Here is a 27861-nt window from a genome sequence, read left to right on the forward strand (position 1 = left end):
ACAGGCTCCACCTCGCGGACACCGGCCTTGCTGCTCGCGCCGGAGAAAACAAACTGCGTGGATGCGCTCGCTCTCGAAGCATGCGACTTACAGCACTCCCCATGCATTTGGACTTGCTTTCTTTGCTGTCGGAGTACATTTATCAGCAATAAAGGTAAACGGCGCTGTGATTATATTTTGCAAAACAATGAGCAGCTGTCTCGGTCGTTTATTTGATGTAATTGTACATTTTATAATTTGTGTGTGGTGGTGATGATGATGCTGTTGTGTTAAAACGAAACTTGCCTCCATGCATGTTCCCCTGTTTGATGCTAATGGGACCCATGGAATTGATTTTGTCAGATAGTGCATTGATGAAAATTGTCGGCGGTTACAGTCATAGTCGTTATGTAGATCGGGATGAATGCACATTTAGGGCTTCTTTAAATAGCTGGAAGACATTTGTTCGACTCATACTTGAGGTAGTCCCATGCTGTAAGGAGTAGGCCGAGCGGAGGCCGCTGAGCGTAAGCGTTTGAATGACAGATGCGCGGTCCAATCAGAACGCCGGAGTCCGCGTCAGTCAGGGCTCTGAACCAATCAAATGGATTGCTGTTGTTGCGCATCATTCTTATCAACGGAACAATGTAATATCAATATAGCCATTTAAAATGCCAAGTTAATTACTTAAACTTTATTTTGAGGGCTTGACTCGCTTTTTGTGACGTGCAGCTCGCAGAGCATTTTCTGTTCGCCTGCTATCTTAAACTACACACACACAGCAGTGAGCGTCAAGTTCGCAGACAACGTTGCACCCACGTTTTCCTCGCATGAGAAGTAGAGGAAGAGTCAAATGCATGAATCATATGATATTCCCGTTCATGTTTAGCTCTTTCTACCATAAAAACGTTTATCTTCAGTCTCTGTCGTTTGACGTACTGATTGCGACTTGTTATGACAGGCATGTAAAGATGAGCCGCTTGCCTGACAATGTAAACAACGAGGAGGAAAGGTTTGGCGCCATATGCGTCACGCGCCTGTCGATGTGAGCGACCGTTCACTGGGAGAGCTGAGGAGTTTGTGAAAGCATTGATTTAACGTAATGTGCCGGTTTCCCGCGATTGTGACGTATTGAAAATGTATGCAATCTGTAGGAACGTGTCTGTCCACGAGGACGAGCACGAGCCCGGCGGTTGCGCGCGCAGCACTGGCGGGTTGGATAAGCACGCGAGTCAGTTACGAAACTTATCCGACGCGCTTTCATGTGATTTATCATGATGATGAAGACCTTTTTTGCTAAAAGACGGTGGGTTTCATTGTGAATGATGTCAGTCTTTTTCCTATTTGATTCAATAAGGGTAATAATGCATTAGGGTCTATGGTGCTCAAAGTTTCCTTTCCTTTTCCTCTTCATTCTGTCGAAATTATATCTTACATTTTAATATTTCCCTACACTCTACCAGTCTTGGAAAAGTGCTTAAACAGGGACACCCACACAAATGAGAATTATGTCATACATTTACCACAGTTTTTTCCCTGTGGTATAAACTATAATCATTAATGTCCAGTACACTGCACATCTGATCTGGTTTTATTCTTATAGACATTTATTTTGCGTTACAAGATAAGCACAGGACAAGCACATAGAAACAACTGGTTTTAGACCACAACAATATATTAGTATGGTGTAGGGCCTCCTTTTGCAGCCAATCCAGCATCAATGCGTCCTTGGAATGACAGATACTAGTCCTTCACAGTGCACAGAGGGATTTTGAGACATTAATCTTCCAGAACATGCTGGAGGAGGAAAACATTTTCTGACTCGCTCCTCCAAAATACCCCAAAGTGGCTCAAAAATATTTAGATCTGGTGACTGTGCAGGCCATGGGCGATGTTCAACTCCACTTTCAAACCATTCTGTTACAAGTCTTGCTGTGTGTATTGTTGCATTATCATGCTGATACACGGCAGGGCTAGGGTTTGGGTATCATTTGGATTTTAAGGATTCCAGTTCTGCTTATCGATTCTGATTCTTATCAATTCCTAATTTCGATTCCAATGCGGTTAAAAAAAGAGAAAAAAACATTATGAATAAAGTAAACATTATTTTAAGATTTAAGAATTCAGGTACAGAGACTGATCAAATGTAATATATCACTGCACTGTGTAAATAAAATATACTTTACAAATATAATTACAAAAGTTATTCAGTCAAGAACAGCGAGTGAATTTTCTCTTTTGTCTTTTGTTGTTTGATTAACGTTACTATAGAGACGGCAGCAGGAATATTAGGCTGATGTCACTTTAAGAGCTGCACAGATCCAATATGGTGTTACACAAGCGTATGCTTTTGTCAACTGTTTACGTTCACTTAAGACATAACCGACTGCCTTTACAAGGATATTCTGACATATTTTTATCATGTATTTGTCGTAGGGCTGGCCGATAAAACAGTATCGGTTTATATTATAGTATTTAAATGTTATTTTTAATGTTATGACCAAAACATTATTTGTTCATCCTTCAAAGATTACCCCCATTTATAAAACTAAAAGTTTCAAGATGTAGGAAAATGTAATGTTTTTTTAATAAATGTATATATTTTTTAAATCAAGGAAATTTCTCTGGCATTTCTTTCTTTTTGCCGTATCGAAAACTTAGCCTAATGTATTTCTGGGATGTGCAGTGACGCGTAACTTTGAAACTATTTCTACAATCCATTTCTTCGCTTGCTACAATAGACTTTAGTTATATATTTATGCTACATTAGGGCTATATGTGGTCCAAAACAGACGCGCATCTTGGGCTAAATAAACAAAGCCAAATTTTCTAAGTCTTTTTTTTGGGGGGGCTAAAATTGGACCAAATCAGACGGACCAAACAAAGCCGATTTTCAACGTCTATTTGGGCTAAATGAAGGCTATGACGGGCCGACTTGATTTAGCCCAAAAAACAACGTCTTAAATGACGTCCGGTGATGGGTGGGTACCTATCCGTGACACCACTGTTGACACCACACATATCGAACTATCATATCGTGACACCACACATATCGAACTAAACCGTGAATTTTGTGAACCGTTACACCCCTACTTATTACAGATGATGATCTACCTCAAAGTTTGCCTTGATTGTTCTACGTTTACACTTTTACATTGTACACATTTTGTAACATTTTCAAGTTCAAGAGTTTCTTTAACACTTACTTTTTTATCCTAATATAACTAAGACATAAAGAAGATATTTTTGTTTACATTTTGTTTTTGACTGCTAAAACTGATTTAATTTGTTGTTTGCCTTAATAAATAAAATCAAAAAACAGTGGTTTAAATTCACACTTTTCTACTTGTCTTTAAAAAAAAAAAAGGTTATAAAAAATGTCAATTATCGATACCGAACGATATGAAACATTATATCGTGATACATTTTTTAGCTATATCGCACAGCCCTAATTTGTCTAATTTGCAACATTTGCTTGAATGGTGGATTAATTATTATTCTTAATGAAAAACACAACAACTAGAAAAACACAACTAACCCTTTGCAGGTTCCCTATTAGCATTGGGTTTAAATCTAAAATATTGCCAAATAGGTGCTTTTGCATTACGCTTTGAAAGCAAATCTTGTTATCTTGTCAGTCAACTCCTCACTCTCGTGATAAATGTAATCTGACTCCTGCTGCTGATCTGTGCTGCGACTCTTGTTCGGCTCACGCTGAATTGAGCAGCAGTTCAGTTTTTAATTGTAGTGTTTGTTCTCTAATTAAACTTAATTATTGTTATTTCTATAAAAAATCAAAACGACTGTGGGGGGCGGCGGTGGGCAAGTGATGTAACCTGTGTTTCGGCTGAACGCCTTATAACAGCGGTCACACCGACTATTGTAGCAAGCCTAACGCGCGGTTTCTTCCTCAACAGTTTGCTCCACTTAAGACATGACTGTGTTTACGTGAATGCTCACCAAGACATGCCTTGTGAAATAATTTTGTGTGTTGGCCATATAAGCTGCGGAAGAGGACTGGAATCACGTATGTAACAGTCATGTGTCCAGTCTAATCTCTGCGTCGACCTAAAACTTAGACTTTTTGTAATCTTTTTCCCCCCGGTTTCACAGACAAGGCTTAAGCCTATAGTCCCAGACTAAAGTGCATGTTTTCAGATGTTTTAACTGAAAGCAGCTTGTACTGACATGTCTTAAAATATGATTTTAAGATATGTCAGTGCAAATGTTTTGTCTCAAGATGCACACCAGTAATGTGTTTTTTCTAAGGCATGTTTATAAAAGCTTCTTAAATGCCCTAATTGATCTAAGGCCTAATACTGGCTTAATCTCCTTAGCCCTGTCTGTGAAACCGGGCCTTTAAGTATTAAAATCATTCAGTTGTTGTAAGCCATATCATATACATTTGCAATATTTTGGTCATTTCGATATATCGTGCAGCCCTACTCAGTGGTTGTATGATTCATGATTAATTGGTTTAAGGTCATTTAATTTCAATGTATATATACATATATACACACACATAGGCTACATATAATATACATATATATACATATATATATATATATATATATATATATATATATATATACATTTTGATTTCATGGTGACTTGTGGATATTTCATTATTTTATTTCATAATTCTACATTCTCAGCCATTTCCTCTTGTGTTGGATGTTGTTCATACTCATAGATGATGACCACCATTTTATTGTTATTTGATGCCACAGATGCTAAACATATGGGTTACATGGTTTCCATCTCTCTTAAGCTGGTTTGTTTACAGTAGGCACACATATTTAACCTCAGTCTGATTTATGCATGTGATCAGGTTAAAATAAAAAACACAGAACAAGTCACAGGAAGTGATTTATAGTTTTGAACAACAGCTGATTTATTGAAGCAACACTACTTGTGTATATTTTTTTAAACATTTATCAAAACTACACAATGCATACGCGTGTATATGTATGTATATATGTATATATATATATATATATATATATATATATATATTAGTGCTGGGCAAAGATTAATCGCATCCAAAATAAAAGTTTGTGTTTGCATAATATATATGTGTGTACTGTGTATCATTATTTTGTATATATAAATACACACATATGCATGTATATATTTAAGATTTTTTTTTTAATTTATATATAAATTATTTATATTTATATATAATATAAATTTTAAATACATATACAGTATATACATGCAAATATTTCTTAAATAAATACATGCATGTGTGTGTATTTATATATACAAAATAATTATACACAGTACACACACATATATTATGCAAACACAAACTTTTATTTTGGATGCGATTAATCTTTGCCCAGCACTAATATATATATTACTATTACTATACTTTTTTTTGATGGAATATTGCAGTATTTTATGACAAATTATTTATCTGTGCACATATACATATATTTTAAATTCATGTGTATTCATAATATTTAATCAAAATAACTTCCCCTCCCTCTTCCCCTCCAACCTGTCACTCACATGAGATCCACCAATAACAAACCACAACCATCCAATACATTTCCCATGGACAAAATCAAGTCCCGCCCTACATTTTACTTGTTCGATAAGCCGTTTTGCTCAGATTTACGTCACAATAGGAAAGAAAAAACTATTGTAACATCCATTTAATAGTGACTTTTAAAAATGTATTTAGCAATTATGGGACCAAGCACAAAAGAGGTAAAATGAGGATCGAAGCAACTAGCAAGCGTGGCAGGGAGCAATAGAACATGGTCATGACTTGACAGTAAGCAGTAGAGTTGTAAAGACATTGCTTAAAATGCTATCTGACGGATTAAATAGTCTATAGACTCTATATCAAGATATTGGTTGATTCAGATGACGAAATCAGTAACCTGTATCGGCTGCAAAAGTATAAATAATAGAACTCATCAATTAGAAAATAATTATGCTCTGCCTAGTATATATATATATGCAACTAGAAATTTTGGCCAATATCAGTTACTATGACCAATATTATCTAAACTGTGCTGTCTTAACTGTTATGCCAACCTTTTGGAAATGACAGCGCCAATCATCCAAAAGTTTAGTAAATCACTGAAATTGCATTTTTAGGAGATTAGAAAAGATGGATAACCACTGGACAACCGAAACTGAAATATTGGAGACCAAATAAGCTCTGATATTGTAGCAAATAATTGAAAAAGTGCTGATGTGGTCTCTAATATTTTGGCATTGAAATACCGTAGGCTGTAGTAATGCTGTTCGTTTATGAGCACCTTGGTTCAGTTGTGCCGCCCATGACTGTAACATCCATTACCTCTGACCTCATGGTATGTTTTTCTGGTTTCATAGGTTGGTGACTGTGTGTGACCAGCATGACAAAGAGCCCTCCTCACAGGCGTGGGATCACGTTCGAGGTGGGAGCGCAGCTGGAGGCGAGGGACAGTCTGAAGAACTGGTCAGTGTCTCCCCTCTGCTTCCGATCTTCCATCCGTTCATTCACTCGGCCTGATTGAAATTCAGATGCTTCGCTGGTGCTGATGCCACTAGTTCTGTTGCGTTCAAAGATTTTGAAAAAGTTCTAAATTTGCCAACTGGACAATCTAAAAATAAGCATTTTAAGTCATAGTGCACACATTTTGAGCTGTACTATTTGAGATAGGAAGACATTAGGAAGCCAGGGGTTGCTACTACTGTAAATCACTAACCGACGATCTCAAACTCTTCCATGCATTATATTTGAACTATCAGTTAAATAAGACCTATTTTTTCTTTCTTTTTTTTTGTGAATACACGCATGCATATTTTATTTTATGATTTTTTTTTTTAAATACTGGTATTAAAAGGTGCTATATAACTTGCTTATTAACCGTAAAAATAAAACTCCAGTCTAACATCTTTTTCAACCTTAATCGGTCAGCAATCTGAAGTAGGTCATTTAAAGTTAACTCTTTGTGTGTTCACAGGTATGCAGCTAGCATTGAGAAGATCGACTATGAGGACGAGAAGGTTCTGATCCACTACAGACAGTGGAGTCATCGTTATGATGAATGGTTTGACTGGAGCAGTCCGTACCTTAGACCTGTGGAACGAATCCAGCTTAGGAAACAAGGTCTCAATGAACGGCAGAGCGCTCCAGTGAGTACTTCTGTCAAACTGCTGAATCACTCAGAGTCTGCATGGGCAAAGTTACACTCTGACTCATAATGTTGCATGATTATATATAGATGTGTTTCTTCTCTCAGGGCTTTCATGTCAACCAGAAAGTTCTCGCCAGCTGGTCAGACTGTCGGTACTACCCTGCTAAGATCCTGTCCCGGGACAAAGATGGTGTGTACTCACAACCTTCACAGTGTTAATCCTCAGCACATCCTCTTACTGGTCCAACACTATCTTTGTTAGTTTTTACCAACTGGGAAATGAAACAGTATTGTACCATATGTGATGTTAAGTAAAAAAAAAAAAAAATAACAGTAATAATGTATAGTATTTTTTCATATAATTATTAAAAAGTCAAATAAAAATCTATACTTCCATTATTATTTTTTTAAAGAAATTGTAACTTTTAATTAAAAAGGATGCATTACAGTGGGGCTTTGTTAAAAATTGATTAATCGATTAGAATTGATACATTTGTTCATTGTGATGTTGTGATGTCTAAATTCACATGTAGCATTTAAAACGATTTATGTATTTACACAGAATATTTTATTACATTTTTATATCAGCCATTGCATCAGTACCAGCAAGGATTTTAATATCGGTGCACCTTTCATAGTTATATATATATTTTTTTACGTTATGAACGTGTTGGGCATTACATTATGATATTGTTGGGCATAACATTATGATAGTGTTACACTATAAATGTGTTGGGCATTACATTGTGATAGTGTAAATAGGTTCAAATAAAATGACGAAGTCAGGTCGGGGAGAGAGTGTCTTTTATTTCTCAAAATCAAAATAATCCACAAGCCCCACCCCACAAGAGGAAGTCTGCTACAACCTTCTACGCCCCCAGCCTGTGGACCAGCTTGAACTTAGAAGGCTGTAAAGCTAGATACCAACGGGTGATCCGCTCCATTGGAGGGGCGCGTGGTCCAAACAGAGGGTGAATTCCCGTCCCAGGAGGTGATAACGGAGGGTGAGGATGGCCCGACGGATGGCTAATCACCCCTTCTCAATGTTGCTGTATCTGTTCTCTCTTTTTGAGAGCTTTCGACTCAGATACAGCACTTGCTGTTCCTCTTCTCTGATGACCTGGGACAGGACTGCCCCCAGCCCCCATGCTTCGCAACACAAAGGGGAGATTAAAGTTAGGAGATTGCAAGAGCGGCCCGCCACACAGAGCAGCCTTCACTTTGGTTCGAGCCTGTTGGCACAGCTCCGTCCACTAAACTAGATCTAGAGCTTCCTTTTTTAGTGAGATCAGTCAGCGGGCTGGTGAGCTCCGAATAATTAGGCGCAAACCCAGGAACTGTCTCACCTTCTTTTTGGTCTTAGGACTTGGGCAGGTTGTGCTAACATAGCTCCACACGCCCAATTGCACACTTCTTCGGGTTCGCTGTAAGTCCCGCCACCCTCAGCGATCTCAAGACAGCGCACAGATGTTCCAGATGCCGCTACCAATCATTACTGTAGATGATGTAATCCAGATAGGCAGCGGCGTCGTTGGAATGTGGCCGGAGGATTTAGTCCATAAGAAGCTGGAAGGTAGCGGGAGCCCGAACAACCCGAATGGAAGGGTAATAAATTGGTGTAATCCGAACGGCATTGTGAAGGCTGTTTTTTCTTTGGATAATGGCGACAAGGGGATCTGCCAATAACCGTTTGTTAAATCCAGTGTGGAATAAAAGTGAGCCGAACTTAACCGGTCATGCAGCTCGTCAACTCGAGGCATTGGATAAGCGTCGAACTTGGATACCATAGGCCTTCACTTTTCTGTAATAGACACAGAAACGGACCAAACCTATTGGGCTCGCCCAGTCTCTGAGAGACTTCTATTCCACAGAGTACTCCCAGCTCTAGCGTTGCTTTTAACTTATCCTGTACCACCTTTTTCTTGTGTTCAGGTGAACGATAGGGTCGGCTGCGCGCCACCACCCCTTTGATCGTTTCAATATGGTGCAGTACGAGGTCCGTGCGACCAGGCAGGGGCCGTGAACGCGTCTACAAAATCTGCCTGCAATTTGGCTACAACGGTGAGCTAAGTCAGCGAGAGGTGATCTCCCTCGGGGATCAGGGCAAGCGGATTGACTGTTTGCCATACCTCATAATCGAGGTCCCCAACACGCTGGTCCAACCACAAAGGGTCCTTGCCACTTGGAGAGTAATTAAGAACTGGATGTTGGAAGTAATAAAAGTGCTTTATCTCCCGGTGTAAATTGATGCTGCCGCATACCCCTGTTGTACAGCCGACTTTGTTTGTCCTGAGTCTGGAGAAAATTCTCCATGGAGAGCCACCCCAACGTGTTGAGTTTTGCTTGGAGGTCCAGGACATACTGAATTTCACTACGGCTGTTTGAAGGCTCCTCCCAAGCCTCTCTAATGACGTCAAGCACCCCACAGGGCTGCCGTCCATAGAGAAGCTTGAATGGGGAAAACCCTGTGGAGGCTTGTGGGACCTCCAGCACGGTGAACAACAGGGGCTCGAGCTATTTATCCCAATTTTTCCCACATTTTTTAAACCGTTCCACCAGTCCGTCCATTTTTGGGTGATAAATGCTGGTGCGAATGGATTCAATGGCCAAAAATCTGTTTGGGGATTCCCACCCGGGAGATCATACGAAACAGCTTGTCCACCACACTCTTCACAGAGATGGTGCATAACGGCACCGCTTCCGGATATCATGTTGCATAGTCCACCAGAACTAATGCTAAACGATGGCCGCGTGCTGAACGTTCTAATTGCCGGATGAGGTCCATACCAATTCAATCGAAGGGGACCTCCATGAGTGGTAATAAGACAAGCCACACACCATCGGCAGAAGTTCGTGTGAATGCCCGACCAAATAAATCAGGCCGTGAGATTTGATGGCGTCTTTCCTTCCCTTAAGTGTCCTGCTTTTGGACTGCAATGATCTTTTTGGTACTAATAATTGGGTTGTATCTTCTTTGGTCTGTGCGTCTTGGGCCACTTGATACAACCTATCTCTTTTTATGGAAAAATAGGAATAGGAGAGCAGTTGATCGGCTGGAGCAACTGTCCGTCGATGGTGCAGACCCAGTCGAACACGATTTTGAGCGTTTCATCATGAGTCTGCTCATCCAACTTAGGCTGCATTAGCTCCTCCTTCGTTCTCGTTTCCTCTGTGTCAGTCTGTGATGGTCCCGGAAACAGCATCCCCAGCCTGAGCAATGACTTCTCCCGTCCCTAGCCCCATAAGACTTTCATTCATTTTCGGAACACAAATGAAGATCTTTCTGATGAAACCTGAGAAAAAGATCTTCATTTGTGTTCCGAAAATGAATGAAAGTCTTACGGGTTTGGAACGACCTGGGTATAGGATGAGACTGAGAGGGGAGAGGAGATAAAAAGGATGAAGGGCTGGAGAGAGCATGATATTAGAGAGTAACTCGCCGACCCGGGGCACGCCACCAGGTGATCCTCTGCCAGCTAGATCGGTCCACGAATGCGTCCGGGTCCTCCCGTGGACCCATTTTTACCAGAGGCACGTGAGAGATGGTGGGAGCGACCTCCTGGTCAAGCAAGCTCCGGATGACCCGCGGGTGGTCCTCCTGCGCCTGAACCATCAGACGAAAGCATTCCTCTTGTTCCAGTCTGAGGTCCATAAGCGCTTGGTGTTGTGTTTGGTGGAGACCAGCAAGCGACTTGACCAACTCCGTTTAGAATAAAATGACGAAGTAGTCAGGGCGGTGAGAAAGTTTCAAAATCAAGATAATCCACAAGGGTGCTTTAGTACATTAACAAAACAAAATCAACTCAAATCAATAGCATCCACAGGGTTAGTCTCTCTCCCCTTCCCAGGTCTGCAGGCCGCTTATATGCCGTCTCTCCGCCAGTTACTGGAATTAGAGACAGGTGTTAGTCAACATGCACTTCTTACCGCTCGTCTCCACACTCGCTCTCCCGTTGCAGACTTCGCTTTACCATGCCCCCTCACCACAGATATTGTTATAGATTATAAAAGTGTTGGGTATTACATTATGATAGTGTTGCATTATGAATGTGTTGGGTATTACATTATGATAGTGTTACATTATGAATGTGTTGGGTATTACATTATGATAGTGTTACATTATGAATGTGTTGGGTATTACATTATGATAGGTTCATTATGAAAGCTGTTCTTCTGTGATGTCTCAGGTGTCTACACAGTGAAGTTTTTTGATGGAGTCATAAAGACAGTGAAGGGGATTAAGGTGAAGCCGTTCCGCAAGCAGGTGAGAAGTTACTCCCTCAGCTCTAATATGTATTAAACCAGGCCATTCATGAAAGAAACCACTTTAATGAGTTGGTCTTTATCTACAGAGCTCTGATGGCAAAACTAATCAGCAAGCTCGAAAGCGGGGGGATCAGAATGGGAAAGAATGGAAGACTAAGGAGAACAGCAGAAGTAACAGCTCGAGACACAGCACTTCTGACCAGGATGAAGAGAGCGGTTCAGAGGGGGATGAAGAAGACACCACAGTGATGGATGAGTCCAGAGATCTCCAGAATGGCGGAGAGAGCGAAAGCACAGCAACTAAGATGGTTGACGAATCAGAGCCGAGACCTGCTGAGCACAGCGATAAACAGCCCAGCGAAGATGACAAGACAGAAATGCTTGAGAATGGAGAAGGAGCGAACAAACCAGAGGAAAAAGAGACGAATGGAGAACAGGAGGAGACCAAAGAACTTCAAAATGACATTGACAAGAACGAAGAGGACAATAAAGAAAAGGAAGAAGCGTCAGATGAAAGTCCCAGTCTGCCCAGAAGGACACGGAGTAGGATGGCAGATGGTGAGTTTGGTTTGGGGGAACATGCTGGTGTTACATCTGAATATTTGATTTGATTATGATTCAATTCCAAGAGCCAGATTCAGCCTCACACACACGCCAATCAGCCTTTGCTAAGTGGCAAATAGAGAGAGACATTATAAGGAGAGAAGACAAACCACTCAAATAAAAATGAATGGTAGAAATCGTAATGCTCAATATGGCATCTGTTGGACAGGAAGTCCTGCATTTCAGTTAAAAGAGCCAATTGCTCTTGCTTTTTTGATAGACGTAGTCGTTTATTTACTCTAGAACATGCATGTCTGTTAGTTGGAACAATGATTTGAGCTACAAAAGCAACTTTCTATTTATCAAAGATTCCTGAAAAATGATTACAGGTTTCACAAAAATATTAAGCAGCACTAAGAAGAAATGTTTCCTGAGCAGCAAATCAACATATACGAATGGTTTTTGAAGGATCATGTGACACTGACGACTGACAGCTTTGTCATCACAGGAATAAATTACATTTTAAAATACATTCAAATTGTAATAATATGGCACAATTTGACTGTTTTCAGGGTTCCCGCGGGGTCTTAAAAAGTCTAAAATTCTGAACTTTAAATTTAAGGCCTTAAAATGTCTTAAAAACGGCCAGATTTTCATCCGTGGTCTTAAATTTCATTTAGTCAGGTCTAAAAAAGGTCTCGCCAACAGGCCGTTCACATATCGCATCTTTTGCGCGCTCGAGTTCGTTCAAATGTAGGCGCGCGCTCATAACTGAAGCGACGCACTCGTTTTTTTCCAGGCGCAGCGAGATAAAAAAAATCTCAACTCTTCAGAATGCTGCAAACGCACCGGAGGTCATGTGACAAGAACCAACCAATCAGCTTCGCCCCTTTCCGTAACAACATTGAAAGCTCACTCAACTGGAAGGATGGGGTGCACCCAAACACTACGGGTGTTTTTCTCTTCTCCGTAAATAAGTCTTGAAGCAGAGCTACAGCAAGCGTTTCTCGCCGGTGGAAATCCAGTAGCCACTAAAACTTCTTTGTCATTGTGGAGAGCGCAGTGCACGGTTGCATAGCAACGACAGACTGCACGGGAAAATCCGACCAAATTTTACTATTAATAATAAAAGATAAGCTAAAGTGCATTGTAAATGTCAGTAATTTTTTTATATAAAAAATTATTTAAAGTCTGAAATATGTGAGGTTTATCTTTTTATAAAAAAACTTTTTTGTCAAAACTTTATTTGAACTTGTACATGTTAGTATAACATGTTGCAAGACACTTTTAAAATCTGGCTATCATTTTTAATGGTATTATTTTAATGTTTATGTAAAAAAAAAGTGCATATTGATGCTAATTTTATTTGTTATTTGTTGGTTTTCGACATTGTGTAGTATTAGTACTTTTTGAACAGGATTCTGTGATAACCGTGGTCATTTTTGTCACAATAATCATTTAAATGAAATGTTCATGCCATTTAATCTCTAGTTATGATCAACTAAAATCAACTAATTATGTGTTTTTTTACAGTATAATATGCATAGTACAATTTTCTATAAAAAAAAAAAAATCTGATTCTAGTGATGCACCGATGTGAAAATTGTGGCCGATACCGATAACCGATATTAATATTGCTGTTATGGCCGATACCGATATTTACCGATGTCGATATCTCTGTATAGAAAACAAATTTTAATGATTATCAAATAAAGAGCTATTTTCCAAAACACTTTTTTTTTTTTTTTTTTACTTTAGAAATGACTGATATTGGGCGCCTTTACCTGTGTGCAAAATATGTCACATACGACACACATGCATTATACTGCATTGCATATACAGTAATGTGTGCTGGTCAACTTGTCTAAAATTAAGAAACCCTTAGAAAACAGTAAAAAAAAAACAAAAAAAAAACAGGATCATTGTGTAAAATTAAGATAAGCTACTTTATTTATTATTCCAATATCCAAATATGATACTAAAAAATACCACAGGGAAAAGGGCTTCTATTTGTGACGTGCTGTCTTTGCGTTTGAACATTGCACATTTTAAACAGGACACTCATTAACTGAATAAATGTTAGCCAATACAAACATATTTATAGAAAACAGTTGACAATGAATAGACAGGAGTCCAATAATAGCATAACGAATCATTCTAAACAAGTAGCCTAGGCTAATTAGACGAATCCGACATGAGCTGTGTTAACAGTAAAACGTCCATCATTTAACGAATTTTAAAAACACGGATGGATAATACAAAATACTTTCTGATATTTTGACAGAAAAAAAACAAGCAAGAACAAAATTTAAACTTAGCCCGTAAATTTTTCATTTTACAATTATCTTCTCTCTCTGTGTGTGCACGCGTCCGTGTTTGTGAGAGAGAGAGCTCGCGCAGCACTGATACAACGGTAGCCTACTTTTTAATCCATAAGTAACGAACGCGCTAGTTTTCATACAAAATAAATATGTAACATAATTAGGTAGGCTACTTTAGTTATTATTAATACAATAACGTAACACATGAAGGCTACGTTTCTCAACACTGAGAATGAATCAATAAACGCCTGTTTCTCCACTCGCGCTTATCAGTAATCCACAAATCACACGTGCTGTCACTTTTGAGAAAAATCTAATTCGAACGGGTATGAAATATCAAGCAATATATTCAAATATCTACGAGTCAAAAAACGATCAGTCAAAAATGTGTCATGAAGAGGAAAAAAACATAAGTCGCACTGGACTGCGTTAACAATGTTACGGACGGGACAGTTGACGTGAGCGCTCTGAAAGCGCCACTAAGACTGCTTTAAAACTTTCACAGAGACCTCAAACAGAAAGCACAAAAAGCCTGTCTTTAAATTTAATTTCGTTTTGTATTAATTGTATCTTAATTTTGATAAATGTTTCATCAACCATTTGCCTGGATTGAATTAAATAAGAAGTAAATATAGTAGAAAATATTTAATCAGGACACGGAGGCGAGGGCGCGTGAACCTGGAGCGCGTCTCATAAATGAACCGAAATCTACCTGCCTCACAGACCGGAGACATATATAGAAAGCTTGAAATGTCTATTTTTAAACAGAACAATTCAAAATGAAAGAAAACAGACTGTTCTCTGCTTATGACATCTGTATGAAATGTGTATTTATCTCAGGCACATTCACTACTGTTAAGATCGAGTCAGCATCGTCAACTTCATCTTCAACTTCACACGTCAAATATCGGCCTGTTCACATCGGCCATATTTTGACATCGGAACGATACCCAATGTGTAAAAAAATGACCATATTGGCCGATATTATATCGGCGGCCGATATATCGTGCACCACTATCTGATTCTGATTCTGACACATGTTGTTGGGTGTGGAAGGTTACTAATGTGATTGTTTTATCTGTAAATTAAATTAATGTTTTTTCAATTACTTAATTCATTGAAATAAAATGAATTCTTTGATTTGACATTTTTTTTGGGCAATGCCAAAAATTTATAGGTATTTGTAGGTCTTAAATTTCAAACTTTATGGTCTTAAAATGTCTTAAAAAGGTCTTAAATTTGACTTGCTGAAACCTGCAAGAACCCTGTGTTTTACTGTATTTTTGATCAGATAAATACAGCCTTGGTGAGCAGCCTTTAATGTTTAAATTTTATTTTATTTTATTTTTTACCAAACTTTTGAACGGGAGTAGAAAATAACTGCCCCTTCCCTTGGCATTGCCAAGATGGTCGCCGAGTGAAGTCATTTAGGGAATATTACTTGTAGTGATACAATTTTAACCATGTATTGCGCAAGTAAGTAATTGTTGGGTGATTTACTAATGTATTTGGCACAGGCTTGATGATTGAAATTGTTGGCTTGTCATTTTCAGCAAAAGATGTGGAAAGGCCCAATGGACCAGAACTGAGGAAGAGACGTGCATCAACAGGACAGATACCACCGTCCAAAAGAAGCAGAGCCAATTCAAGCACAGGTTAGTTCTCCATCTCCTATCATAAGGGCTTTTCAACCCAAGTGTACGTTGATTGGCCGAACGCATGCCATACAAAACATCGACACCTGCCATTTTTAAAACACACAGTTTACATATACTTACTCCACAAACTAAGTCAATGAACATGGAAAACAGTGATAAGAAATAAACATACAGAAAGCTAATGTTAACTGCATTTACCTGTCGCCTTTGTCTGCGATGTTGTTAATTTCTCAGCCCTGATGATATGTAGCCCTGCAAGTTATCGTAGGAGCTAGATAGGGTGCTAAAGCCTAATTTTTTTTTTTTTATAGTAATTATTAATTAAACCATCTGACACCACATTATGTCTCTGATCCCCTCATAGACAAAAACAGTCCATCTCAAATCAAACCGCTTAAAACAGACTCTGTCCCAGAGACTTCAGAAAGTAAGGATGACCCGACCAGTCCTGCAGGAAATGCAGCATCCACAGAAGAGGCAGGATCTACACCTGAGCATGGTATACATCCTTCTGTTTCAGTTTGATAATCAGAGGTGTTTGCTAAGACTGCATCATTATTACTATTTATACTACAGGGCCGTTGAATGCTTGAATCTGATTGGTTGATGAACGTTCTAAGGTGTGCATTATTTTCAGGGAAACGCACGGCTAAAGTAGTTCCAGGCAGGTCTTGACCGCATTACAGTTCCATATCACTTCGCGTAGTCAACTGTAATAATGGAAAATAGGATACAATTCATAACAAGAAAAAGCATTTAGCCCCATGCGCTTGATCTGCAATTTTCAATGTCTAGCTTCACAATCAATAGAAACATGTTGTTTAATTTGAATAAATAAACTATAAAGTCCTATCTATAATCAATAGAAAATTAAACTGAATATAGGCTAAATAAATGGATAGTCCTGCAGCACGGATTTTTATTGCAGATAATTTAACAAATAAATAATTATTGATAGGCCTACTTGTTAAAAGGGCTTTGGGTTTCATTTATTTGGCTAGTCTACTGTCATCTGTCAATAATAGAAAGAAAAAAAAGAATTAACGAATTAATTAAAACGAATTGAATTAATAAATAAATAATAATATTGACGCACATATGCTTTTCTGTCTCATTATTGCAACATCTCTCTCTAATAACTGCATTAATAACTGCATAAAGCCGGGAACACACTTTAAGGCCGGTTATGAACGTAATTTGATACTTATGACTGATCATGCCCAAACGCGTGTTCAGCGCGTTCAGTCTGTGTTCAAAGTCGGTGTTTAAAATCTGCTGCAGTCGATGAAAACAGTCAGAGAATGTGTCAGCTAGACGTGTGTCCCCAGCATTAGTCTGCTATCAGCGGCTCAAACTTCCGTTACTAACTCTGAAATTACGTTTTGGAATTAGCAACGGAGGCATGGGATTAGATGCGTAAGAAATTAGTCCTACATACAAGAGCATTTTAATGACAAAAACTTTACAAACGTCTTGAAATACATAATCTGAACAATGTTTCGAGGTGTGGTAACTGTAGTATAAGCGGAATAATTGACTTCAGGCCGTTGAATTATTAGAAAAATAATGCACACCCGAGGTGTAACGGCCACTCCGCTTCGCGTCGTGACCGCATTACCACCTCGGGTGTGCATTATTTTTCTAATAATTCAACGGCCTGTCGTCAATTATTCCTTACTTCTAATACTGTGTGTGAGAGATTTGAACATAGCAACCCCAAGACAATATACTAAAAGTCTTATAAATCTTTTGGTGTTGCGTAGTTGTAATATATATTAATATTTGTGATAATTATTGTAAAACGTCATCTACACTACTGCTACAGAGTGTGGGTTCAATAAGATTTTTATTTTTGTATGTCTCTTCTGCTCACCAAGGCTGCATTTATTTGATCAAAAATAAAGTAAGAACAACAATATTGTAAAATACTATTATTACTATTTAAAATAACTGTTTTCAATTTGAATATATTTTAAAATGTAATTTATACAATTTATTGGAAAAAATGTATTCATTTATTCAATGTTGAAAACAGTTGTGCTGCTTAATATTTGTGTGGAAACCACAACACATTTCCTCAGGATGTTTTGATTAATATAAAATTCAATAGAACTGCATTCACTTGAAATATAAATCATTTGCCACATTATATATGTCTTAACTGTCACTTTTGTTCAATTTAATGCATCCTTGCTGAATAAAACGAATGATTTCTTTCAAAAATAATAAAATCTTAATGAACACCCCAAACACTTGATCGGTAGTGTGTATTGGTTGTAAGAAAATGGCGATACCCTGGCAAACAGCAACAACACCCTGCTATTGCAGAAGGCTATTGAACAGGCACCTCTCACATTGTCTTCAGTATATGTACAAATGTTGTTAATTAAACGTATGCATGTATATGATGTGCTAATTGACACATTGCTTTCTCAGCTGCAGCGCTCAAACGGCAAGTCCACCTTCCAACCACAAACAAGTACAGCAGAGAACCATGTGAGTACCCAAACCCTCAGCTCTCTCCCTCTCACCAGTCCAATATAAAAACCTGCTGTTATGTGACCCCATTGCCCTTTTCCTCCCTCAGTGTACAGGGTCATCAAAAACCAGCCTCCTCCTATCCTGTCCATTGAGCTGGACCATAACCTCTTCAAATGCAAGATCGCAGGCTGCCTCAAGTCTTTCCGCAAGGCATCTCTCCTGCACTACCACATGAAGTATTATCACGCACAGAGCGACCCAAGCCCCCCTCGCTGCGTCCAGAAGCGCTCCTCAGACAAGCAGAACCACAGCCAGGAGACCCCTCGCAGGCGCCGCACGGTCTCGGCTTCCCACCGTTAGTGCACACTTTGTCTATTGGCACATTTACATGATTTAAAGTTCAAAAACAAATTTTTCTCATATTGCGCATTTCTGCGGCACTTCTTTTTACCCGCTGAAACGCTCTGTTTTATTTCCTGTTTCTTTAAAACACGCCTTTCTGATAAGCCCAGTCTGTTGTGATTGGTCAACTGCTTAGAGCATATGTCGGAAATGTTTCCGTTCCCGATGCCTAATGAGCAGCTGTAAACATCTATGGTAACTATGGCGTTGGTATCGGGTGCAACATTTCTCATCAACTTTTTCTGCAGCACTGGTACCAGAAGTTTTTTTAATTTTTTTATTTTAATATCACCCATTGACTTCCATAGTATTTTTTTTCCATACTATGGAAGTCAATGGAGCTCATCAACTGTTTGGTTACCCATAAACAGTAAATTATGACAGAATTTAAATTTTTGGGTAGATTATCCCTTTATTGGTTTTAGTGAGGGAAAGAACTACAATCCCATGATGCATTGCGAACAGCATAATCAAATAAAAAATTATGTAGAAGTCAAGAACGTTGAGAGATTACATAATTTGCAGTGCTTAATGGGAGTGGGCGAAAAGAGGGTTGGAGGGTTGCTTTTTTCGACTCTCTAATTGGTGTAATTTTGCGTACAGCATTGTGGGTAATGTAGTTTTTCACCTGGAATTTCACATTATTATTTTATTTCACGATTACATGTTTGTTATTTCAGCATGAAAATATGCTAAAATGAAATGGCCTGACGGCTTCAGGAGAAGCAAATACCATAGATTAACAACCTCGTAGCTCACAGTATGTCTGTCTTTAAAGGTTTATAAGTTATTAAAAATCAATTTCCTTAAGGATAAAGTGAATGAGTTTTTACTTCCAGAACCTGGCTGTTGCACTCTATTAGAAGTCCTTACAATGTTGTACCAAAAACAAAACAAAAACAGCGTCTCTTCTAGATAGCGAAATCACTTACCCAACTGTTCTTTGAGGACGGGACAAAGAAGCCAGTAGGCAGGCATTATGTGTCACATGGTGACATGGCTTAGTAACAGAAATAATAGCAGGGCTACAAACAAAGTGTTTCAGGCAAGTGTTTTCTGTTCAAGAGATTCACTTCCTTTGGCGTGGACTTAGTGCTTTGTAACCTTGCAGATTGTTTACATGCACAAACAGCTATATTAAACACTAAAGGAAAGGTAAAATCCAAAAGCATAATAGGTGTCCTTTAAATCTCCCACAGATACTCCCTCTCCTCTGAGTGACAGTAAGTCAGGTCACACTCTGTCGCCCCCTGCGGTTGGCAGCATGCATCGGCAGCGCTCGGCCACACTGGGTGCAGAGAGGAGCAAAGAGAACCAACACTTCAACCGCTCGCTGCATGACGACAGAGACTGGGTTGCCAAGGAAACAGGTATTTGAGAGCATCGTGATCATTCCATCTATTTCTGTGATCATGCTCTCGCTGATTTCTCTGCATATTACCACAATCAGGCCATGACAGTAATGGAGATTTATTTTTCTCATCTGAAGCGGTGAAAGAACGGGAAAGGCTGAGAGAGAAGCGGCAGAGGGATTTCTTCCGCATCAAACTGAAGAAAAGGAAGAAGAAAAGGAAGTCTAAGTCAGGTGAGACGGCAGTTTTAGTGCAGCGGTGGCTCTTTCTCCGGCTCTCTGCTGTCCCCTCTGTGTGTCCGCTGTTGCTGCAACTTTTCTCTAAATAGGCAGTTTCACTAAACTGAGCATATCAAATTATTTTGGACCCGGCAATATATTTTAGCAGGATATGATGTCACGCTCTAGGGTTTCTGTTTTGAATGCATAATAAACTGCAAATCTATACATAATCTATTCAGAGTTATATATTTAAAATGTGAAAATTAGGCAGCTTTTTAAAGTAATGTTTTTTTAAAACGTATTACTTTAATGCAGAGCGTTTTTTCATGTTTCATTCTCAGTTGGTGACGTTTAGATCCTCAACAAATTCACATAGCTTGAGTCATTTGATAAACAGCACTGTCATAGGGGTGGGCGATATAGCAAAAAATATCATATCACGATTTTTTTCAGGAAAATCACGATTCACAATTATATTTCATCTTCAAAAGCAGGTCGTGGAGACATTTTAATCGTCTATAATCAAAAATCGTGATATCGCACACCACTACTTTTGTACACAAAATAAATATGCACATGCTTTTTTAAATGCCTCATATAAGGTAGAAAAACATTCCGCCTTATAATATGCCTGTTCATAAATTATTAAACTTATAAGCCTTAAAAGCCTATCCTTTGCATTTTATTTATTTATAATGACTTAAATTTGAATAATTAAAAAATAAAATTGGAAATAAATCCTTTTAAATGGACAAAATAATGGACATATTTAAAACCGTTTATTTAATTAATAAAATAATTAATCATTTTAAATGCACATTTTAAATTCGATTTTTAACAAATATTTGAAAGTTGTTTTTCTTTGTTGTTTTGCCAATTTGTCAATGAAATAAAAAAATGCCATTTTTATTTATATATATGTATATGAATGAGGCACAGTTCACTGTTTCAAGAGCCGCTCCCTCTCCCATGTGTCACTCAGAGTTGTAGCAAGATGATGGTACAAATTGTCTTTTAAATGAAATAAACGCTCAATTCACTTATTACTAGATTTTGAATACTGAGATTCTCAACCATTTTCTATCTGCATTGGGACACCAAATCTATGTGTCATTCGTCTTGAGTTATTAATAGACTCTGAAAGTGCACAGCCACCCACAAAAGGAACGTTTCAGTTACCAGTTCCTCTTGACAGCTTCAAGAACTCACTGAATCACATCTACACGCCGCCTCGTCGGTGAGGAACTGCTCGGTCTGTGTTTAACCCTGTGTGGCGTCTGCTCTTCCTCCTCTGACAGACTGTTACAGCACTGAGGAGAGCATTGGCCTAAAGCCTTTCCCCTGCAATCTGAATTCGGCCCACAAATTGCCCCTCTCCCTCACACACCGATCCTACACGGGACTCTGCCCTGAAAAGATGCTCAGCCAGGGTGGGTAACAGAGAACGCAGGTCCTCCGAACTCACAGCTGCCTGCTTTGTGTTCCTCTCCTGCATTGTTGTCTTTCAGTGTCTCGACTAGCTGTGTTTAGTCACTGCCGCTATGTAGATTTATCCCTCTGGAATTGTTTTTAATGTGTGTGTGCATGTGTGATTGGTGTAGCTGATTATCTTGCATGGATGACTGTAGTATAAAAATGGAGATTAAATCTTCTGCTTAAGTGTGGGGTCCTTCTCGTTTCCGCCAGGTGAAGACAGCAGCAGTGATTTGTCTTCAGACAGTCCTGTATGGAGTGAGGACGAGTCTGATGCTGAGCTGGATCTGAACATGCCCCTCTCTGAGCAGGGTGTGGAAACCGTCTCTCACGGCTCGGAGATCGTACGCTGTATTTGTGAAGTTCAGGAGGAGAACGACTTCATGATACAGGTAAACTACTACCTTCTGAAACTGCATGTCAAGACCTCAAGCCTCTGACTTTAAAAAAAAAAAAGAATTAATCAAATGAAAGTAACGCGTTACATAGAAAAAGTGGTCTATTATTTTATTTATTTAGCATTTACACTCAAAGACTAATGCACAGATCATTTGACATACAGGATCAGATTGTTGCATCCATTGCTATGGTTATCACTGTCAATCGGATTCAATCGTGCATTTAAATATGATTGTCAATCCAGAAACTTGGCAATGTGTAGTTAGCAGCATGAAAAACTCCCGTTATAATCAATGAAGCTGTGCAATCTCTTATTGACATCATGTTTATACATGGTTGGTTCTAATAAAAATATTTGTTGAGTGGATTTTGACTAACTTAAACACATCTGATTGGGCGTTGCATTCACACACTCAACAGATATTTTGGTAACACTTTATTTTACATGTAGTTATTTATTGAGACCTTGTCACATGTATTTACTATAGTAATAACTATAAATGATGCATAATTACATGCAACTAAACCAAACCCTAATCCTCTTAACCCATATAGTAAAGACATGTAGTTGATTATTATTACTCAGTACTTAAATGTAGTATAATTACACTGAAACATGGACACCTTCAAATAAAGTGTAACAGATATTTCTGTGATTGGCTACAGAGCCAAGAGTGTTTAAAGCAGTCGGCTATCCATGGGTACCGGTACTGCAGAACGCTAGGTATCTCACATTAAATGATCAAATAAATCTTTGGCGGGACAAAGATTCATTTTGACAGCTGCCAAAATATTTTCAATGCAGCAAAAACCCCGATCATTTAGATTAAAGTTGTATTTATAGTTGAGTATATATTTATTAAAAATATAAATTGGATGCAAATAATGATATATTTATAAAATCAGCTGTAAAAAATATAATATATGAGTATATCTGACATACTATGAGCTGTAGTATGAAAAAAAAAAATCAGAACAAGGAATTTAAACCAATTATGCACTGGCACATTTACTTGAATTGTATTATGAATTATTTCCTGTGCTCTCTGCAGTGTGATGAGTGTTTGTGCTGGCAGCATGGGACGTGTATGGGTCTGTATGAGGACAGTGTCCCAGACAGCTACAGCTGCTACATCTGCAGAGACCCACCAGGTGAGAGACTTGAATAACCTCAGTTTAGTGGATATTAACTTTCATTTTGAAATTAGTCTTTCTGGACTGTGTGTGTTGGCAAAACAAGGATTTTTTTTAACCACATCAATAAATTTATTTGTATTTTTTTATGTTTACATGTGCTTTTGTCTGTATCCAGCCCAGAGACAGAGTCAAAGGTTCTGGTATGATAAAGACTGGCTGAGCAGCGGTCACATGTATGGCTTGTCTTTCCTGGAGGAGAACTACTCCCACCAGAACAGTAAGAAAGTGACAGCCGCCCATCAGCTTCTAGGGGACGTCCACCGTGTGTTTGAGGTTCTGAACGGTCTTCAGCTCAAGATGAGCATCCTGCAGTAAGTAACTCCTTTTGTCTAATGCTCTTAATGTGACAGAGTATTAGGTAAATTTGTGAAAGTGCAGTAGGAGCTTCAGTTATAAATCAAAGCTGCCCCCTGTTTTAGGACACAAGCCCACCCAGACCTGAAACTCTGGCGGCAGCCCTGGAAACCTGTAGACGGCCTACGGAGGAAGGCGGCTAGTGATTCTGGCATTACTACTCCTTTTCCCCCATCACCCCCTGAAATGGGAGTGAGTGAATTTGAGACAATGAAAAGCGAAGTCCCGTCGCCCGTGGAGACGCATGTCTCTTTCCAAGACTCGTACATTAGCAGCGAGCACTGCTACCAGAAGCCCCGTACGTACTACCCAGCGGTGGAGAGAAGGCTTGTGGTGGAGACACGGGGCGGTTCTGAGCTGGAGGACAGTCTCAGGAGCACTGAGGACCTACTAGAGATGGCCGAGCAGAGGTACAGCATGCCTCTGGACCACGACCAGCACAAGCTTCAGCTGGCCGACCGCTCTTTTAGTAAGGTAAGTTGCAAGCAACTAATTTCCTATTTGGCCAAGTGCACACTATAAGACAAAAGCTTGTCAGCCAATGCACATTTGCACTGCACATCTGTTTTCAAATCTGTTTGAGATCTGTTTCCATACCAGTTTGAGATCTGTTTCCATACCAGTTTGAGATCTGTTTCCAAACCAGTTTGATGTATTTTGCCAAATCAGTTCAAAACCTATTTTGCGAAACGGTTCACAATATATTTTCAAACCAGTTTGAAATCTGTTTCCAAATCAATTTGAGATCTGTTTCCAAACCAGTTTGAGATCTGTTTCCAAACCAGTTTGATGTCTTTTGCCAAACCAGTTCAAAGCCTATTTTGCCAAACCAGTTAAAAGCCTATTTTGCAAAACGGTTCACAATCTATTTTCAAACCAGTTTGAGATCTGTTTTTTTTATTTTTTTTAAACCAATTCATCTGTTGTCAAATCAGTTCAGTCTGTTTTGCGAAACGGTTCACAATCTATTTTCAAACCATTTTAAGATCTGTTTTTTAAACCAATTCATCTGTTGTCAAATCAGTTCAAAGTCAAAACAGTTCTGAATTAATTTTCCAACTAATTTGAAATCTGTTTTCAAACCAGTTCAAATTCTGTCATAGTATCTGCAAATTGTCACAGCATGTCTTACATTTGCGAACACTAGAAAATCATCACTGGATAACCATGCATTTTGTTTTGCTGCATAAAACCTGAACTAATTAAATTGGCTTAAAGAGATTTGGGATGCTAGGATGAGCAACCATCTAATTTATTTCACATTATTAATAATGCGAGAGCACCAGTACACGCCAAAGATACGACTCATTAGTTTCTGTTTTCAGGAGCTGGAGTGCCGTATGAAGCGACTGGTTTCCGCTGAGCAGGAAAAGAGCTGTGTGGTGGAAATCAAGGAAGAGGAGCCTGACCCTGTGACCCCTGACCCCAAGCCAGACCCTGATCTTGTGCTGCACCAGCAGTGGCAGCTGAACCTGCTAGAGCACATTGAAGCAGTGCAGGACGAAGTCACACACAGAATGGACCTTATTGAGAGAGAACTAGACGGTGAGACTCTACAATATCTTTTAAACATTTCTGGTTTAAAACTATTCAAACAATAAATGTAATTTCAGATGGGTGTGGTTAATCCTTTGCTCGTATTAACATGTTGAATTCACTATGCAGTGCTGGAGAGTTGGCTAGACTTCACAGGTGAGCTGGAACCTCCAGATCCGCTGGCGCGTCTCCCTCAGCTGAAGCATCGCATCAGACAACTCCTGACTGACCTGGGAACAGTCCAGCAGATCGCACTCTGCTCCTCATCCTCTTGAGGGCGCCAGAGGACATACGAACGGCTCAAACTGAATCCAATGCACAATGGAGAGTCCCTTAAAGTCTGGCAAGAAACTGCGGAAATGATTACGTGTGCCTGGTTTTTGAGAGAAAACCCCTAAATGAATCAAGCTAACGTTTCCGTGGCACATGCATGTTGGAGTGACTGGTGTGGTCAACGGTTAGAAAAGACTGAGACGAAAGATATCTGATGCAAACAACAGTTTATTTTATCTTTTGTATTTGTGGAATTTAATGCTTAATTGTAGCACTTAGCTGTGTCTGTCATAGACTTAGGAGGTTTTTTTTGTTCTTTTTTTATTTTTAATGTAATTTCCTCTGTATCCTGGACATGCTCAATAATCATTTTATGTTCATTCATAAGTGATCGTTTTGGACTCTCTCGGCACGCCTTTACTCTGTGTACGGAGCTTAAGGACCCGGATGGTATTTTGCTGTAGTTAAGAGAAAAAATGTTAAATATGACTATAACAATATGAAAATATATTTTAATCTGAAAATACTTGCATTTTACTTCTATATTTGTACTTAAAAGTAAAGTAATCTTGTAAATAACCCAAACAGTTGCTTATTCAATTTCTTTTTTCTTTTTATTTCTGATTTAAACTTGTATTTACAGTAAAGACTTTCTGTAATCTTTGATCTGTTGTGAATACTGTAGTTTTGGGCTTTTCTGCCTATAACCTTCTAATATTTTGACACAATTGATGTTGCTTTCATTTCAGAACAGCGGGGCTTTGTTTCCACTGGTACATTAAACAAGCACAGAATGTTGAAATCTTGCATACTGCATTTTTGTATGTATATTTTTCTTTCTTTGTATTTCTTGTTTTCCCAATGACTCTGAACTTGTTTCTGATTCTGTTTTTATTTTATTTTTTGTCTGTTGCTTTCAAGTCTACAAGATTGTTTTTGATTAAGACATTAGATGCCTTTAAGTTATTGTAATTGTGAATTTAAGTTATTGATTCTGCCACCTTTTTACTTCTGTCCATTGGTTTTCTTTTATACAGTGCGAGTCTGAGTATTGTATGATCAGAGAGAGAACGAGAGAAAAGCTGGGGTCTTTTTAGTGTTCTCGCCCTTTGGTGTGTTTTTTTGTTTTTTTTCTCTAGACCCTAAAAAAAAAACGACCTGATATCTTATTTCAGGCCAATTCGAGTGTCATTCACCCTCAGATACACAAACTACATTTGATATAAATCTGTGAATTTATAAAATCCTGCCGATGGGTATTTGAAGGGTTTGTGTTTCTCTGTACAGCTAGTGAGCAGTCTATTGGCTGTTACTCAGTATTGTCTATTGTATTTTTATATCTGCCCTGTTGCTTTCAAGGCACTGGAAATTTAGTTACGGATTAAGTATTGCAATCTTTTCTTTTTTTTTTTTTTTACATTTAATTTTTCCATTGTTTGGCATATTTTTTGCATTGGGGTCCCCTGGGAATCTATAAGTTCTTGAAATATTGACACATAATCCAAATGCCAGAAAATAAATGCAAACATTTAAACTTCAGTTGTTTGTTTTCACTTTGTTGATATAACAGAATTATAATTTTAGCACTTATGTATAAATAATGAAAATCTAATGTTTAAATTAACGTTAATTATTTCGGAAACACTTTACAATAAGGTTTTATTATAGTTAACATTAGTTAACTAACTTATTTAACAAACTAAGAATGAACAATACTTCTACAGCAACTAATAATCTTATTTAATGTTAATTTCAACATTTGCTAATACATGATTAAAATTAAATGTATTAGTTAACATTAGTTAATGCACTGTGAACTAACATGAACCAGCAATGAACAGCTGTATATTTATTGACTAACATTAACAAAGATTAATAAATACTGTAGCAAATGTACTGCTCATTGTTAGTTCGTTAGTTAATACATTAACTAATGAACCTTATTGCAAAGTGGTACTATTATTTCAAACCTTATACATCTTCATAATTGTAAAAAATCCAACTTTTTTTTATTCTATAGATAAAGAAAACTCTAAAAATGCATGGTTAGATTTAATAACATCTAGCCAATGTTAAATATTCTGATATGGATATATATTATTACATTTAATTTAAAATATTTTGCACTTTAATTGACCGCTTTGTTGGAAGTTTATTTAGGCCCTTTATCCCACGTTTGATAATTACTGGTGTGTGTGGTAGAAGAAGATTTTTAAATGTCTTTAATGTTTTAGCAACACGCTATTATAAAAAATATATATATATAA

General features: G+C 38.3%; 1 protein-coding gene and 1 long non-coding RNA gene across 3 annotated transcripts; one reads left to right on the plus strand and one right to left on the minus strand.

The window, feature by feature from the left end:
* Window positions 1–27133, plus strand: phf20b (PHD finger protein 20, b). Of its 2 annotated transcripts, XM_082144630.1 has the most exons (19): window positions 1–154; window positions 6331–6436; window positions 6945–7116; window positions 7224–7308; window positions 11306–11382; window positions 11471–11942; window positions 15802–15903; window positions 16271–16405; window positions 18343–18402; window positions 18494–18742; window positions 19989–20159; window positions 20279–20374; window positions 21661–21792; window positions 22049–22227; window positions 23287–23386; window positions 23547–23742; window positions 23851–24259; window positions 25111–25330; window positions 25451–27133. In XM_082144630.1, the coding sequence occupies exons 2-19, from the start codon at window positions 6354–6356 to the stop codon at window positions 25594–25596; spliced, it is 3084 nt and encodes a 1027-aa protein (XP_082000756.1). In that variant the 5' UTR covers window positions 1–154; window positions 6331–6353; the 3' UTR covers window positions 25597–27133. The 2 variants fall into 2 exon arrangements, with proteins under 2 accessions (XP_082000756.1, XP_082000757.1); XM_082144631.1 differs by lacking the exon at window positions 21661–21792.
* Window positions 12559–13006, minus strand: LOC309480220. Its single transcript, XR_014199573.1, has 2 exons — window positions 12831–13006; window positions 12559–12764 (listed from the first exon to the last, which is right to left on the minus strand). It is a non-coding gene; the product is annotated as an uncharacterized lncRNA (long non-coding RNA).
* Window positions 27134–27861: the final 728 nt, after the last annotated feature.

Source organism: Leuciscus leuciscus (genome assembly GCF_965113295.1).
Source record: "Leuciscus leuciscus genome assembly, chromosome: 18".
NCBI classification, from domain to species: Eukaryota; Metazoa; Chordata; class Actinopteri; order Cypriniformes; family Leuciscidae; genus Leuciscus; species Leuciscus leuciscus.